This window comes from Pseudonaja textilis, chromosome 8 (genome assembly GCF_049901715.1).
Source record: "Pseudonaja textilis isolate UNSWEBS1 chromosome 8, rPseTex1.2, whole genome shotgun sequence".
Lineage (NCBI taxonomy): Eukaryota > Metazoa > Chordata > Lepidosauria > Squamata > Elapidae > Pseudonaja > Pseudonaja textilis.
Genome location: NC_141997.1, coordinates 8646202 through 8664277, shown reverse-complemented (window position 1 = coordinate 8664277; position 18076 = coordinate 8646202). Strand labels below are relative to the sequence as shown.

Sequence of the window (18076 nt, the reverse complement as noted above, 5' to 3'; positions counted from 1 at the left end):
AAGTATCGGAAGAGGTGAACGCAAGGTGTGAGTCTTATTCAAATAGCGTAGAATTTCATTCTCTAACTTATAGATATTTCAGATCATATCCTATGTGATCACAATATTTCCCTTCAACACTAGATATTTATATGAATTCTTGGAGAGTTTTGTGGTGCCTTAGATACCTGCTGTGTTCTGAATCTTTCCTTTTGCTCCTTCAGGCATATTGAATATGGGCAATTCCTCTTGGGAAGTGCTTTGGTGGGCATCATTGATAAGATCCCTTGACTCTTGATTTATAATCTTAATAACAAAGCAGTATTTCTATTTGAATGAGAATTGGAATAATGAAATTATGAGCAATGATAAGAGTAATGCTCCAAGGGCAACACATTCCTCTGCCAAGTTTGTCATAGTATAGGGCAGGTTACAACTTGTTCAATATGATAACATCTGTATGTCTCTTAACAACTTCTGTTCTGCACAGTAGCAACATTTAGTTTTGCTTGGAGTGAAATTAATAATACTTAACAGTGAATTTAGCTAGGTATTACTATAATTGTTAGCACCTTTTAAAACATATAGTACACATTGTCTAGGTCAGGGGTCGCCAACCTTTTGGACCTCAGGGACCACCAAACTCATAATTTTAAATCCTGCAGACCAGAGACCCTGGGAAAATCCCCAAAAATGTCTGCAGGAAAGGTCCCCACCCCGTTTTCCTACCGGTCAATCATTCTTTATTTGGGATTGCAGGATACCGTCTCCAGCTCCGTTCTCAGTGAGAGAGAGAGAGAGAGACTTTTGGCTTCATGCAAGGAAAGCAGCAGAAGCAGCAGAAGTCTTTTTTCTCTGCCCCAAACTCCACCAGAAATGAGTCTTTGTGAGGCTTGTCATGCCGGCGCAGCCTCTTGGAGCAGGATGCCTTGCAGGGTCCCAAAGATTCATTTCTGGTAGAGTTTGGGGGAGAGAAAGAAAGACTTGCTGCTTTCCTTGTATGCAGCCAAAAGCAGAAGAAGAAAGAAGCGGGAAAAAGCAGCCTGGTGGCCAGATGAGGCACCTGGGGTGAGTGGAGCAAGTTCCTCCCCTCCGCCTTTTCCCCCCTCCCCTCACTACCTTGTGTTGTTTGCAATGCAAGTGATGCAATCCTTGTATTCCCGCGGGCCATGTGGGCAGTGCAGCCTAATAATAATTCAGTACAGCCTGAATTATTTGCTTTGGGGGTGAAATTTCCCTGTGGATCACCAAAATTTTCTCAGAGACCACCAGTGGTCCCCAGGCCACTGATTGGCGACCACTGGTCTAGGTTACTAATGTCTTCAGGTTTGAAAAATTAGAAGTATTCATTTACAAAAAGTCAGGTCAATGAAAGCCTTAAGATTCTGTGTTAATCATGTAGCTATTCAGTATTATCTGCCAATCTGTGTATCTACTTTTTACAATGATACAAAAAGTCACAGGATCTCAAACATTACCCTACACATTACAATAAAATTAGCATTGTGCTTGACATGCAGTGATATTTATAACCTTAATGATCACCCTTCTGTACTTTACAAGAAAGCATGTAAGAGAAACAAATATGAAATATAGGGCTCCATGAATTTCATTCATTTTAAAACTCTAGAGCCAAAAAACTACATAATTAATTAGTTGTAGCCAATCAAACTTATTTTGGGGGCACATTCTGTTTTGACAGCTATTAAAGCAGCTATCCTTATTCAAAGATGGTATCGGTCTTACATGGCCCGGCTAGAAATGAGGCGTCGATATTCCCTGACTATTTTCCAATCAATTGAATATGCAGATGAACAAGCACAGATGCAGGTTTGTATTCTACATTTCTTTGCCACAAACAGTTAAATCAAGTAAACCATGTTTTAGAGGAAGTTCTCCATAGTTCCTGTGTCTCTTAGTTTTGTATATACAGGTTATCCTTGAGTTATGACAGTTCACTTAGTGGCCATTCAAAGTTACGCGATAACACCCCCAAGTGTTTACAACACAGTTCTGAAATTACAAATGTTGCAGCACCCTGACAGTCATTCGCCCTTTTGAATGACATTCATCCTATTCTCTCCCACCCCCCGCTGCTCCCCACAATTGCTTCCCCCCTCCCATCCTGCGGTGTATTTTGCTCCCAGAGTCTGGTTGGCTTGCAAATGCTTTTCACAGCAGGAGTGAAATGTTCTGGGAGCTGTGATCTTGCACGACTTCAGGCGCCCATTCTTTGCAAAAGCAGATGGGTGCCTGAAGTTGTGTGAGATCATGGCCCCCAGAACTTTTCACCCTTGGCACAAAAAATATTTGCAAGCTGAATGGATGCTGAAAGGGAGATTGTCCTGCTCTCCTTTCCCACCAAGGCAAAGAAACCGAGGTGGAGGGGAGGCAGATCTTTGCAAGATAAGTGAGCCCAGCGTGGCAGGATGGGAGCGGGGAGCATGAGGTATCTCAATGGGTCAGGAAGGCCTTGGGTGGCCTGTTCCATCACTAAGCCAACCCATTGCCTTCTCCACACTGACATAACTGATGCACTTAATGACCCCACATTCACTGTCTTTGGACTTGCTCACTTATCTTTTGGCATACATGTACATACAGCAGCTTTTCTCCCGCCTCCATTTTTTTTTTCTTTACAAACACAACTTGGGTGTTGTGCCTGGACTATCGTGAAGACTTGTAGTTAGATCTCTCTAGTTCTAATCTTGCTCTTTAACCCTTACACTACATTGTTGCTCGTTCTACACTCTGGCAGCAACATGAGTTTTCTTTGGGGCATAGGAAGAAGAGAGAGAAAGACCAGAGAGGAAAAAACATCTCTTGAATTTTGCTTTATCCTTTTTTCCTGACACTATTGACCTCCCTTGTAACAAGCAAGCCAATACAGATAGCCCTCGACTTACAGCAGTTCATTTAGTGACTGTTCAAAGTTTCAACACCCTTAAAAATCTGATTTATGACCGTTTTTCATACTTAATACCATTACAGCATCCCCATGGTCATATGATCAAAATGTAGGTGCTTGGGAACTGACTTATATTTATGACAGTTGCAGTGTCCTGGGGTCATGTGATCACCTTTTGCAACCTTCTGACAAGCAAAGTTCATGGGGAAGCTAGATTCAGTTAATAACCATGTTACTAACTTAACTGCAGTGATTCACTTAATAACTGTGGCAGGAAAGGTTGAAAAATGGGACAATTATGCCACAGCCATAGAAATTTTGGTCTCTTTTGTGGTCGTCAGTCTAGGACTACCTGTACAGTGTATTCTTGCCATACTTCTGAGATGACTGCCTGGAGAAGTATTTGAAATGGGACCAAGGGCTATAGGAAATTAAGTGGTGGGGATGCTGTAGTGCAAGGACCAAGAGTTGCTTCCTCCTGATAACACCTGCTCTCTGCATGAATCAGGAACAGGGAGGGGTGCTACAGAAGTAGAGTAGATTTAATGCCCAGAATAGGAGTTGTTTATACTTATGTCTTTTGAGCTGGAAAAGGTACAAGGGATAGCATTAAAACTAAGTATGAGGCTTGCGATTTTGTCAAGCATTCTAGTATAGGGGTGGGGGACATTCTAGTATAGGGGTGGGGGACTATGTCCCCTTTGTAACTTGACTTCAGCTGACCACAAGCATGACTGGCCCAGGAATTCTGGGAGTTGAAGCCCACAAGGGACATAAAAGGGACATAGTTCCCCACCTCTGTTTTAGTAGGTGGATCCCTGGTAAATGTGCAATAAACCAGTGGTTTTGATTAACAGCTAACATGTGTTTTCTTATTCAGCTCTCCAAATTCTTCACATTTATGCTGGACCATTTTACTCAGACCAATAAGACAGACCCAGGTGAGGATTTTAGAAAAATAAATTGTTTTTAATAAATTGCACTGGCATATTTTGCTTAGAAAAATGATAAGTCAGCCATGGACAAATCTATAGGTATCAGTACTAATTTTTTTTGTGACTATCTTCGGAGCCACTTCAGGATCCACACATGCAAATGAAAACTTTTTAATGTTTTCCAAGAGTAAAAATCTAAGAACTGGCTAAGCAAATGTGTTGTTCCAATTAAGTGGTCAATTAAAGTAGGAATTGTTTGTTCATAACCACAGTAGTAAAGGAGAAGAACTAGCACCTGTTTTTAATATTGATATCGAGAACTCTACATCTTATAAAGGCTTCATTAATCTTGGAATCAATAGCAAATAGAAAATAACAAATATTTTATTTTCAGGTTCATGCTAAAATATTTTTAATATGCCAAAGTGTGTTCCTAAGAAAATGTTCCTATGAAAAGTTAAATTTGGCAATGTTTGTAATTCTGGTTTTAAATATTTTTCTCTTTAATTATTAATTAGTTTTTCTATGTAAACTGGTTATTATTTCTCATGCAGAAGAGAACATGTTCACCAAAATTTGAACTGCAACTCCCACCAGTCACAGCTAACAAGGCTAATAGAGGGATGCTAGAAATTGTGGCTCACTAATATTTATAGTTTTAGGAAGTTTAGTTTGTGAGATTTGTGCACTGTAGCAAAAATAGGTGTTCTCTAGTGGAAGAAAAAATGCCGATCATGGGGATACTCCTTTTTGCAGCTTCCACAATTGGGGCTCTTGAGGAAAAAAATGGAGGGGGAACAAAGAAAGATCTGACTGCACAATTGTGAGTCTTTGCCAGGCTTCTCAACCTTGGTATAGCTGGACTTCAACAATCAGAATTCCCAAGCTTAGAGTTGAAGCCCACATATCTTAAAGTTGCCAAGGTTGAGAAACATTGATATATAGCTCTGAACACACTATAAACAAATATGTTTTGTAATTCTATCCATGAAAAAAGAATATACATAGTTATATCTATGAACATTGAATCTTTGTTATCATACCTACAATTGAAAAAAGTTGTATTTAACTAGGCTAGCATGGAGAGCACTTGCCTATAAAATCACCAAGATCACATGATGAAGTGGTTAAAAACAAGAAACATAGTTTATTGAAAGTAGCATTAATTACATCTAGCGATTTGCTCTTGCAAAACAATGAATTTCTAAAAGACTGAAAAAGAGAACTTTGCAGTTCCGCTCTTCAGCCCAACATGGGAAGCAATACGGTCCTAACAGCTGCAGAAGTTCTTAGTTAAGATGGTGCCCCTCTTCCTCCCACTCCCATTTTGTCTGGCTTAGCTTAGAGTCTGCTCAGAGTAGGAGTAAATGCTACATCCAAGCCATTATCTGTGGACATGATTATTAAACAGATAAAATATTTATTAGCTGTATTTTCTGCTTCTTTTATAGAAATTAGCTCCCACTTTTTCTCTAGTAGCAGTGATTATGCCATATCAATCCCAGATCATGCCATGAAAGAGTATGAAAGAATAATAGAAGTACCAGCCTCTTATCGTGGGCCCCATCTTTGTTTTCCTCTCACTGTCACTGATACCGAAGTACTTCTTCAGGCTTTCAAAGATCAACAGGTAAGTTAAAACCAGTGGTTTGATACAGGTAGTCCTCAACCTACAATCACAATGGAGCCCAAGATTTCTGTTGTTGTGAGACATTTATTAAATGAATTTTGCCCAATTTTATGATCTTTCTTGCCTCAGTTGTTAAGTGAATCTGTGCAGTTGTTAAGTTAATAACCTGGTTGTTAAGTGAATCTGGCTTCCCCATTGACTTTGCTTGGCCGAAGGTCACAAAAGGGGATGACATGACTCTGGGACACAGCAGCAGTTGTAAGTAGGAAGCAGCTGCCAAGCATCTGCATTTTTATCACATGATCATAGGGATGCTGAAAAGGTCGTAACTGTGAAAAGTGGTCATATGTCACTTTTTTCAGTGGTGGTGTAACTTTGAACAGTCACTAAATGAACTATCACAAGTCAAGGACTACCTGTAATTGAATGCTTCATTTTACAAAATATCATGCTAATAACAAAATGAGAAAATGAGGTATCTCTTATGATAGAAATACATCCAGATAGGGTCAAATCAAAGGAAGTTCTAGTACAGGAGCAGGGAACTATGGCCCCTTTATGACTTGTGGACTTCAACTCCCAGAATTCTTGAAGCAGTCATGCTAGCTCAGGAATTCTGGGAGTTGAAGTCCACAAGTCATAAAGGAGCCATAGTTCCCCACCTGTAATGTGGTACATCATAATTTCTGGATTTTTTATTCTCTTTAATTTCCTTGGTTGGCTCTAAATCAATGGTCGCCAACCGGTGGTCCATGAGAAAATTTTGGTGGTCCACAGAGAAATGTCCTCCCCAAAGCACACACCCCAAAGCAATTAATCCAGGTTGCATGGGAACACAAGGCTGCGCCACCCACATGGCCCACCCACCCACTGGCCCCCTACCCTTTGGCTGAGCGCAAACCTTACTTTCAATAGAGCCATGTGAGCTGGAACTGGAAGGTAAGACCAACAGCAGAAGAGAGAAATCTTCCCTGGGACAGCTTGCTGATGTTGGTGGGAAAATAGGTCCCATATTCCAGAGCTGCAGTAGTCACAGGACTGGCCCTTTGGTCATCCCTGAGCAGCTCCTCCACCTAGGTGCACCGGCCTGCTACAGAGGAGCTGCTTCGGAATGACCAAAGGTCCGGTCCTGTAACTACTACAGCTCTGGAATATGGGTACAGCCCATGGTGGGGCTGGAAATCTCTGCCGTAGGGGGTGGCATGTGAGCAGCTCTTGCCAGCCGGAATAAGATAATGGTGTTGTTGTGGCAGTGGGGGCATGGTACAAGTGGGCCAAAGCGGCGGTGGCTGGAAGGTGCAAGCTGCCACAAATATACCATGGTGAAGGCAGAATGCTGACGCCGCGCAAATGCAAGTACCATTTGTTCTCCAGGTTAGAGGAGTGACATTCCTTGGCTTTCAAATGCAGCTGGCAGCAGGCATCTGCACCCTGCGGCTTCCTCACTGCCTTTGAAGCCAATTTTGAAGGCTGGAGGAGGATTTCTCCAAGGCGAGAGAGAGGCGGGGCTTACTGGCCTCCAAATTGGTTCTCAGCTGGCCTGTGGCAGCGTTCAAACAAGGGGAGTGGAGGAGGGGGAGGCTTATAATCAGAACCATAGCGCTTTAGTCCGAAGCCTTCTCCCGTAAAATTAGCCTACCGTCTCTCCAGCAGGAGATCGGATCTAAAACTGTATAGGGTATAGGGCGCTCTCCCTTGCCTCCTTCCCATTTCTGTTATTTCAAATGTGGCCTGGGGAATCCGCGTGTCCTCAGGAGTGGGAAAGTGATCTTTTGAATTCAGTTCTCAGGCTGTTCATCAATATGGCTGAAAATCGGAGGCATTCAAACATTGTAGTCAGAGAGGCTTAATGAAGACTGGGCTGATACCCTGTACTAGCAACACCATTCTGACATAACCCATGTGCTAGCACTTGATACCTTGTAAAACAATATTACAAACTATCACACATCTTGCCTTTGTTATGTCACATGCACATGCAGATGGTCAACTATAACCTTTCAAACTGACACCCTAACAGGAGAAATTTCATCCATATTATGACATGGGCTTTATTTGATAATATTTAAAAAAAAACAAGAAAATTGATCTTTGATATTCGGACATTGAAATCCATCTATCCAAATTCATCCTTGATTTTTAATAGATTACAAAGATGCCAAACCTACATTCCAGGGGACAAAATGCTTCTTAGGTCCTGTGTTAAAGTTCCTAGCATTCATTCAGTTCAGTTAGAGATGGCAGTATTTCTTCAAGCTATTAAGCATTTACGATTTTGTTATAATTAAATAAGCATTTATATACCCTATGTGTGTGTGTGTGTGTGTGTGTGTGTATTTAATATAAAAAATAAAATTTTTATATTTAATATATGAAAGTATTTTGTTATATTAAATAGGTGCATTTCATATTAATAAAATGGAATCATTATCTGATCATTATTTAAAAAATGTATTTTTTTTAAAAAAAATTCATATTAGTGGTCCATGGGATTTAAAATTATGAGTTTGTGGTCCCTGAAGTCCAAAAGGTTGGTGACCCCTGCTCTAAATCCAAATCATGGGCTTTGGATATCTTGACAAAAACACTGAGACTATTTAGCACTTCATATTTTTAAAGGAGTAGTGTAATACACTGGTTGCAATCAGTATTGCCCAAGTAAAGTTCAGAGATCTTTATTAGAATAGCATTAAAGATCATGGCTACTTGTTCTTTGAGCAAGCAGGGCCTCTAAATATCCTATAAATGTTTAATTTTCTCTCAGACATACAACATCATTCTCACTTAACTTTAGTGAATGGATGCCGTAACATGCTGTTTTTGTCTTCATGTATGACACGTTGCAGCAGCTACATGCTCGATATGTGCTTCAGCTGTTTCATGAGACCAGGAAAGTCCTTCAACAAATGCCAAACATCACTCATCTCTCAACTTCTTATGCCAAAGAAGTAACCATCTGTGGTAAGCTAGCAACATTTTTTTAAGTGAAGCATAGTATCAGGGTGATACAGAATCAAAAATATCTCTTGAATTGGGAGGGCTGTGCAACATTTTTAGCTGTCACTTTGAGATGATAGCGCCTTCCTCCTAGTATAAATCCGTCCCAATTTTTCTTTATCATTCCAAAAAAGGATTGGTGATTCAGACTTCAGAACATATTTTAAGTAAACCAAACACTTCCTCCCACTTTTTTTCTGTCAGATGTTACTGAATGAGTCAGTGATCCAACCAGGCAAATTTTTATGAAAAGAGCTGCTTTTCCATCTGTAAAATGTTCTTTTGTGTGGTAAATAATTAATTTCAACTCTAAACTTCTCCAGTCTTCAAGAAATGGTTCTGATTACCTTTTTAAGGGTACCAAATCTAACCAGCAAAATTCCAGATGAATGCTAGATGGTACCAAAGAGTTAGTTATCTGCCCCCTAAAGATTCTTTAGACTTTTGCCACCCAGATCTGGTCATCCTGTTATAACAGAAGGAATGCCTATTGAGAAATGTTTATTTTGGAGCTATTAAAATGATGAAAATATACAAAATAGTAGGGATTCTAATTTATAAACTATATTTTAAAATACAGCTAAAAGGAAGGGAAAGTAGAAAGGGAAAAAAGTATAAAATTTTCCACTCTTCTTTAAATTTTTAAAAATGCATTGATTGAGACTTTGGGATCTTCTGGGTCAAAATAGCACTCTTTAGTAGCCACAGACCATCCTTGTCTTCTCATTATCATACATATTATTATATCAGTAAATATGTAAACGTAATTCAAGAGTTTCCTAATCATTACTCCTTGATTACATTGATATAACCAGAAACGTCATCAAAAAGCACAACAAAGAATATTCTTTCTGCACCAACTCAGAAAGCTCAAACTGCCCAAGGAGCTGCTAATACAGTTCTACAGAGGAATTATTGAGTCTGTCATCTGCACCTCTATAACTAACTGGTTTGGTTCTGCAACCCAACAAGACACACATAGACTTCAGAGAGTAATTAGGACTGCAGAAAAAACAATTACTACCAACCTGCCTTCCATTGAGGACCTGCATACTGCACGAGTCAAAAAGAGGGCTGTGAAAATATTTACAGACCCCTCACATCCTGGACATAAACTGTTTCAACTCTAGCCCTCAAAATGACGCTATAGAGCACTACATACAGAACAACTAGACACAAGGACAGTTTTCCCCTGAACGCCATCACTGTACTAAACAAATAATTCCCTCAACACTGTCCAACTATTTACAAAGTCTGCACTACTATTACTATTAATCTTTTCATCACTCCTTATCACCCATCCCCTCCCACTTGTGACTGTATTAATGTAACTTTGTCGCTTGTATCCTTACAATTTATATTGACTGTTTCCTAGTATGATTTGATTACTTATTGTACCCTATGACTATTATTAAGTGTTGTACCTTATGATTCTTGACTTTTGATGAATGTATCTTTTCTTTTATGTACACCGAGAGCATATGCATGAATACAAATTCCTTGCGTGTCCAATTGCACTTGGCCAATAAAGATTTCTATCTATTCTATTCTACACAATGTGATTACAGTGATATAAGTATATAGCATTACTGTTGCACACAAATCAATCAAAGTCCTCTAAAATAACCTAAGTAAACCAAAAGATCAAAAGCCTCAAATAGAAAAAACACGGCTTGCCTACAATATACAGTACAACATACAGTGTAAACACTGTAACAACCATTATGTAGGACAGACAGGCAAAAGACTAGCAGAATACAAACAACTAGCTGTCAGAAGACACAATGAAAATCCTTAATCTCACAATCCACAAACAGACTCAACCACAATTTAAAGGGGAAATTGTGAGCATTCAAGACCAAACCAAATCCAAAAATGCTAGGGAATTCCTGGAAATTTAGCATTTAGACAAATCAGCTATCAGTAGACATATAGAAACAAACCATATTTACACAGGATTCAAACAAAACAATTAAAAAGCTAGGAAGGAAACAAAAATACTAGAACACATCCTCTCCAGGAGCCAACAACCAGATAAGCAGGGAATAATACCAGGCAAAAATCTAGCAGAAAACAATACCCTAAACAATACTCCAATCAGATTATTAGTAAGGAGAAAACCACATCACCACCAAAATTAGAAGAGCAAGCAACTTCCAGCAAATTCCCCACTCATTCACAATTAATATATTACCTAGTTGGGTAATGAAATGTCTGCAAGCAAACAACCAAACTCAGAAAGCACCAAGGACTCCACAATTCAAGCCTACATGTATACTCTTGTTAGAACAGTGATATAAATTATGGATGAACTGATGGCACTCCCTGGGTCTGCTTGAGGAGGTTCAGCAGCTGCAAAGAAGAATAATTATTTTGTTATGACTCTCAGACTGAGCATTGTATCTCCCAATCACAGGAACAGCTAGCACATTGAATTCATTGTACTCATGCAACATGATTGTTTTAAATCAGCTATTAATCCGCTCAGTGCAAAGCCAAATAAGGAAGCTTCTACTGTATTTATATTTTATATAATTCAATGTTCCAGTCAGTTATTGCAGTGCATAAGAAAATACCATTATATTTCCTCAAAATATGAGCCTCTTAAGTAGGATGAAATTACAATTGCCCTTGCAAGCAAGCCTGTCCTTGCTAATCCATATGTACTTCCTCTAACCAGTGTCTTCATTTGCACAATTATAAGAATATCTGAGAGATATATAACAGCTCGTCAACCAAATAATAGCTTCCATAGCCAAAATCTGATTAGTGACAGATGAACATCATTTTTATAGAAACTAAAGCCAAATTTCTGATTAGAAATAAATCAAATCCTTTTTAGCTCTCTGAGTTGGCATGGAAATATTAATATAGTGAGTTTCTTTATGTTGGTTCTTTCCCTTTTAATTTGCTATGCAAAACCTATTAAAGTACACTTGAGTACCTACATTTTCTCCTTTACATATTTCTTAAATATTGGAGAGTTATACTTTCTAATTCTGGCTGCTGATATGCTTCATCTGAAAGCTTTGTACATATACACAGCACTAAAACTGTTTTTCTTTCTAGGTGATTTACATGGAAAATTAGATGATCTTTTGCTGATATTCTACAAAGTAAGTAATTAAAATGTTGTTGAGTTTTTAAGATAGTGCTTAGCTCAAATGATCTACATCCAGATGATCAGCACTTTATGGTATCAATTATTAAGATTTGGGCATCTTTCCACTGGCACTCTGTTAACTATAACTGGAGGCTGATTGGAAGCATTGCTAAAGGATATTGGAAGATATGAAATTTAAAACCAAGGACTCTTTGGGATTCTTTACAAAGTGTAAACAGAAGTTGAAATACTTAGATGAGTTTTCTCCTTGAAAAGAAAAGCAATTAGAAGCTTGGATGTTATGAAGAAATTTTTTAAATTAGGAAAAGAGAGTATTTGAACTTATGCTTTTTCTTGAGAGAGAGAGACATAAATATATAAAGTGGATGGAGCTATTGTTGGATGAACTGGTAGAAACTGTGTCCAGGGCCTTTTGCTTTGGGTAATGTGCCAGTTGCAGCCCTACCTGGACCTTAAGGATCTTTGTGCAATGGTCTGTGAGAATGCCCTTGAAAGAAAGGAGGAAAAGCCACAGTCAGATAAGAGGCATCTTAGTTTGCAGAATCAAGGGAGGCATGGCAAACATTTTGGAAGGGACCATCCCTACTTTTTTGGACTGTAAAGACAAAATGGGAAGAGATGTACTTTCAGGCTTCCATCCTTCTGAGGTCAGTAAAATGAGGACCCAGATTGTGGGGGGGCAATATGCTGATCTTTAAACAGCTTAGAGAGAACTGTAAAGCACTGTGAAGTGTATATAAGTCTAAATTATAGGCTGTGGCTATTAATGGTTGGTGCCCCTTGTTTGGACTATCTTGAAGAGCTAACATAGTGCAATAGTAACTCATTATTTCATTACCATGCACATTGACTACTGTAATGTGTACTACATGGGGCTGCTTCTGAAGAATATCAGAAAATTATGCTTGGTATAAAAAGCAGCAGCGTGGTTGCTAGCAAGCATTAACCAATAGAAACATATTAGACTTGTGCTCAAGTTGCTATATGAATGGCAGTAAGCTTCTGTCTGCAATTCCATGTGCTGCTTTTGACCTACAAAGACCAAAGTTTCATCAGAGTTGTGTTTTCCACTCAGAATTATCTATCCAGTGTGTACACCATAGGAGAAACTGTTGGTTCTTCCATATTTTTGTAAGCAAAGAGGAGGCCGGAGTAAGGAAACAATGTTTCTGGATCATAGCATCAATGTTGTGGAACAACCTTCCTTTGCACATTAGATTAGTCGTGTCCCCCCGCCCCGTGGAAGCCTTTTTGAGAACAATTAAGACCCATTTTTCTTTGGTAGCTCAATGTTACCTTGCATTTTCCTGTTTAATGATGGGCTGTTTTATCCTATTTAAGGAATATTAAATTATATCCCATTTTATTAGGACAGTAAGGTATTATAATAGTTGTCATATTGTGTTTTTGGATATTTTAATAGTTACACTACATGATATCTTTATATGTACCATGAATGGTTTATTTATTTGGCAGTGGCACAGTGATTAGAATGCAGTACTGCAGACTAACTCACTGCTCATTCCAGGACTTTAATTCTGAGCGGCTCAAGGCTGACTCAGTCTTTCATACTTCTGAAGTCGGTGAAATGAAGACCCAGTTGTAATATGCTGACTCTGTAAAACTGCTTAGCTGTAAATCATTACGAAGTAGTATATAAGTCTAAGTGCTTTTGCTATTATTTTAATTTTTATTATTTTTATTCAATTAAATAAGAACAATCTTAGCTCCGCAAACAAGTTGTATTTTGCTGCAAAGGATTTTAATTTCATTTTATTTGCAAAGGGCAAAGCTAAAGGTAAAGCTGTTACATGCTTGAGAAAAGTAAATGGAGACAGGAAAGTCTTATTATGTTTTAAAACACATGGGATGTTTTGCATTTACAATTTAAATCTAATGTCAGATTTAAAGATGCTTTAAAAGCTAATATTACAATCCCCCCCCCCCCCAAAAAAAAAACAGCTTTCCCAGCCTGGATAAATGTAACTTGCATATATTTTCAGAATCTGTTTCATTTTGAGGGAATAAATTTCCTGAGTTCATGTCCCAGCTGGGAAGCAGTTACTGATGCTGAAAAATAGACATGGAAACCAGCTGCCAGAAAAGGGATCCTTTAATTCAGGAAGGCAAGAAAAGTAGTGAAACAGCTTGAGTGTTCTTGGCTTGCAAGCAGATTGGAAGTGTGAATCTGAGCCTTTTATGCTTAATTCCCCTTTGAAGCTCCTGCAGCTTGATGGTTTTATTTGTGTGCCTCTTCCTGCCTTCATGGGTGAATCATGTCCCAGGACCTTTGTCTTTCCTATCCTGGGGGGTTGATCCAGAAGTGGGCTGCACATACTGTAACAACTGGTTCACGTAGGGCAGAACCAAAAATGTGTGCACGCGCATGCTCCCTTCATGTACACATGCCCCTTTCACTTGCGCGCAGCTACAGAAACATTGGGATTTCCTGTACATGGCAGCTGTGGTGAGTTGAGTGGGCAAGGTACAAAAATCAGCTGGGATGCATGGGTGGGACGAAAGAGCCATATATAGGACAGGACAGCAACAGGGCAAGTAGGTGGGCCCAGCCAGTGATAGGAGCTACCGATATGGGCGAGCCGGTCTGAACCGGCAGCAGCCCACCACTTGGTTAATCTTGGCAGGGGGCAGGAAAAAGGGAGTTCTGGTTTACCCTTGGTGAGTTATTTTTAGCTTGATTCCCCTTAGCTTAATGGCTCTACTTAAGTGTTTCTGTTGTCAGCTCTGTTAGCAGGGCTGCTCTGAGTTTTCCTTTCAACTGGTGCTTCTTGGTTTTCTTAAAGGGGGAAGGGCTGGCTTGAGTTTCTTGGCACTGTTTTCTGAGGTTTCTGGTGCTGTGAGGTTTCTGGCACTGTCCTTTTGGGGTGTACTTCCCACAATTTGTTATTGAGGACACTTTTAGTTCACTGTTCCAAGAAGTGTGTTCTGAGAAGCTTGTGGATTTAGTACTACAAATGTATTCCTAATTAGATGGAGAGGTAAGAGCTGACATGCACGTGAGAATGGAAGTACATATCTCTCACAAAATATTATTATATTATATTTATATAAAATTAAAATGCCTCATAAGTGAGGATTGCATTGGAAAAAATAAAATTTTATAATGTCAATTTCTTTTTGGTAAAGCAGATTCTAAATGTAACTAATTATTGTCATAATAATTTCACTGTAATGACAATACAGGCAATAAAATATAAAACATATTTTAACACTGATTTATATTAGAATTACTTGCCAAGATTGGCTCAGTTAGGACTGTATTGTCCTTATATGGAAGTTGATCTGTGTGCTAAAGTAAGTTAGTGATGGATGTTTATTTCTTTTCTATTTATATATTTTCAGTTGTTTTGTTTATTTTAATTATAATGGAGTATTTTATAATATTTTTCTTGAGTGCTATTTGGAGGGATATATGGATGTAAAAAAATATTGAATGATCCATTATATTGACATAGAATTTCAAAAGTTAAATAAGGTTATAATGCCTTCATGATTGATGGTCTCATATAGCACTTCCTGTGGCAGAATTGGAAAAGTGTTGCTATGAAAGAATATTATATAGTATTCCTGTAATGTTGCAGAGATATTCACATTCTTATAATATTACATTGCAATGTTAACTACTCTGCTGTTTTTTTTTCTTTGCAGAATGGCCTTCCTTCAGAAGAAAACCCATATGTTTTTAACGGTGATTTTGTTGACAGAGGGAAGAATTCCATGGAAATACTTATAATCCTGTTTGCATTTCTCCTTGTTTATCCAAACCATTTACATCTGAACAGAGGGAATCATGAGGACCACCTGATGAATCTTAGGTATGGCCATTTTTATTATTTCTCCAGCTCTTAAATATATTTTCTTTCTGAAAGCTTGACATTAATTTTTTTTTACCTAACCCTGTTTTTCTTGTTGTGTTAATATTTGAAACGGTATTTTCCTATACTTTCCTCATGCATTATTTTAGACCAGGGGTGGGGAATGATGGCCCTTTTATGACTTGTGGACTTCAACTCCCAGAATTCCTGAGTCAGTATGGCCATCGTTCTCCACCCGTTTTAGACCATAGACCATGCATAGACCATGCCTATGCATCAGTCTATACAAGGGAGTGACAAAATGTTCCTCTTGATGTGAAGTCCACCCCTTACTACAATGCATTTGGCAGGTGCTGTGTGCAATGCAGTTAACAAAGGGTGGAGCTTCCATATACAGGTAATCCTTGGATTACAACCATTTGCTCAGAAAGTGTTCAAAGTCATGATGACACTGAACAAGGGGGACTCATCCATGAAATTGTAACCAATGTGGCATCCCTTCTTCAGATGCTTAGCACCAGCTTGCAGTTAGGATGGGTGCAGTGTTCTACTGTGATGTGATCACCAGTTGCAACCTTCCCTGCAGGCAGGCTTCTCACAAACAAGGTCAATGTGGAAGTTGCCAAGAAGTCTCAATCACTTTCATTCTCACTGCTTTTTCACCTGCTGCCATGCTCAGTTGTGTCCACCCACTCCTCACACTCCATTGTACCTGTTCCAGTACCTGCCCATCCATAGTCTATGGCATTCACTATAAACCTGTCGAGACTCTGTAGTGCCCACAGCAATCACCTGCCTGCATTCTGTAGCACACACCCTCAATACCACTCACTTCATGGTACCTGAAGCAGGAGTGAGCAGGAATGAAATTATTTGGAGGCATTTTAAGTGGAGTTTGAACTTTGAGCACTTTTAAAAGTACTTGAGCTTAATGTCAGATTATGACATAATTTCCAATTTAAATCAGAAAAAATGCGTGAATATATTGTTTAACTCTTTAAGGTATATCTACACTGGTCAACATTCCTGTGTATCTAAAAATAAAATATAGCAGAGAAGATATAAATTACAAGCTGCTTTTCAGTGAAAAAAAGAGAGTGAAATATTCTGTATTTTGAATGCCAGAGAAAATATGGTAGGAATCAGTTTCAGAAAATATATTGGAGTTATAACTAGATTGTCATATAGTGATAATACTAATAGATCATCGTTTTCATTTCCAAATACAGACATATGATATAGAATTAAAATATTTCTTGTAGGCAATGTGCTTTACACAGTTATTAATTATATAAAAGTACTTATTATTGTTAGAAAATTCTGCTTTATTTCACAGAAATTGTAGCAGATGATGATTATATAGTCATACAGATTAGTAGTAATGGATGGTAATGAAACAAACAAAATGTTAAAAAGTTATGATATTTATGTAGTTACTTACAAAGCACATCTAAATTATATTAAAGTAACCAAAATATCTTTACAATCCCCAAGGCATGTCACAATTTTTGAGCACCCCTAATGTTTAGAAATTGAGAGTTGAAAAATTTGACATGCCCTAATGGTTACATAGCCATACAGATCAAATAAAGTGTACAGTCACCATCAGCCTTGCTGCTTAATGGTTTCAACTGTCACAGAACATAAAGAACCATAGATTATAATCATAGATGCAAACTAAACACTGCCATCTACTAGTGGAGTAATTCTATAATTGTTGCAATACAAAATATATTTGAACATGTATTCCAACACTCCCACTCAACAACTACTCCTTACAATAGTCCCATTTCTGCTCTCAGATCTATAAATCTGTTCCTTATTAGCAGTTTTGTCAAAACATCTACAATCATCTTACTACTTTCACAATACATAAGTACAATTTCATTTTGCTCAATCAGATCATGAATGTAATGATGTCTGACATTAATATACTTTGTTCTTGCATTTATCCTCTCATTGGTGGCAAATTTAATACATCCTTAATACAGTTATATAAGATTGTAGGACATTGTCTCTCCAAGATTTTCAATTAATGTAACTACACAGCTTCTGGACTGGCATAGGCAGCAGCAATGTATTCTGCCTCTGTAGAAGACAAAGCTACTGAGGTTTGCTTCTTGCTGGAAGCACTATTTCCTAATTTTGAACAGGTAACCATTTGTGGATTTACAAGTACTTTGGTCACCTGCTCAATCAGAGTCCATATATCCTACAAGGTTCAAATCACCAACTGCAGATAGCTTCAGACTTAAGTTCTTGGTTTGTTTGAGATATCTAATGACTCTCTTGATTGATGTCCAGTCTCTTTGACATGGTTTACTCCTGCGTCTACAAAGAAGTGACATAGCAGCTGCAATGTCTGGATGTGCAGTGGTTGCAATATTTAGCAATGCCCCCACTGCTTATCTGTACTGTTCATTAATAGGAAGAAGATCTTCATTCTGTTCAATTTTCAGATATGCTGTGTTCATGGGAGTGCTTGCTTCTTTGGTTTCAGTCAGGCCAAACTGCTGAAGCAGTGCTTCCATTTTAGATTTCTGATTTAACAGGAAGCTGCTATTTCTTATGCTGTATGTTAATTCCTAGGTAATATGTCACATCTCGAAGATCTTTAGTCTCAAAATGTTAGTTAAGCATTGCAGTCAACTTTGCAATTTTCTCATC

General features: G+C 38.4%; 1 protein-coding gene across 3 annotated transcripts in view; it reads left to right on the top strand.

The window, feature by feature from the left end:
• PPEF1 (protein phosphatase with EF-hand domain 1) overlaps nt 1-18076 on the top strand; it is a 50358-nt gene that overhangs the window by 10062 nt on the left and 22220 nt on the right. For all 3 annotated transcript variants that reach the window (XM_087938260.1, XM_026714295.2, XM_087938261.1), the window contains 6 exons: nt 1682-1809; nt 3768-3828; nt 5274-5452; nt 8299-8413; nt 11519-11565; nt 15243-15409. In XM_087938260.1, the coding sequence (XP_087794386.1) occupies nt 1682-1809; nt 3768-3828; nt 5274-5452; nt 8299-8413; nt 11519-11565; nt 15243-15409 (697 nt within the window). The remainder of the gene's footprint in view (nt 1-1681; nt 1810-3767; nt 3829-5273; nt 5453-8298; nt 8414-11518; nt 11566-15242; nt 15410-18076) is intronic.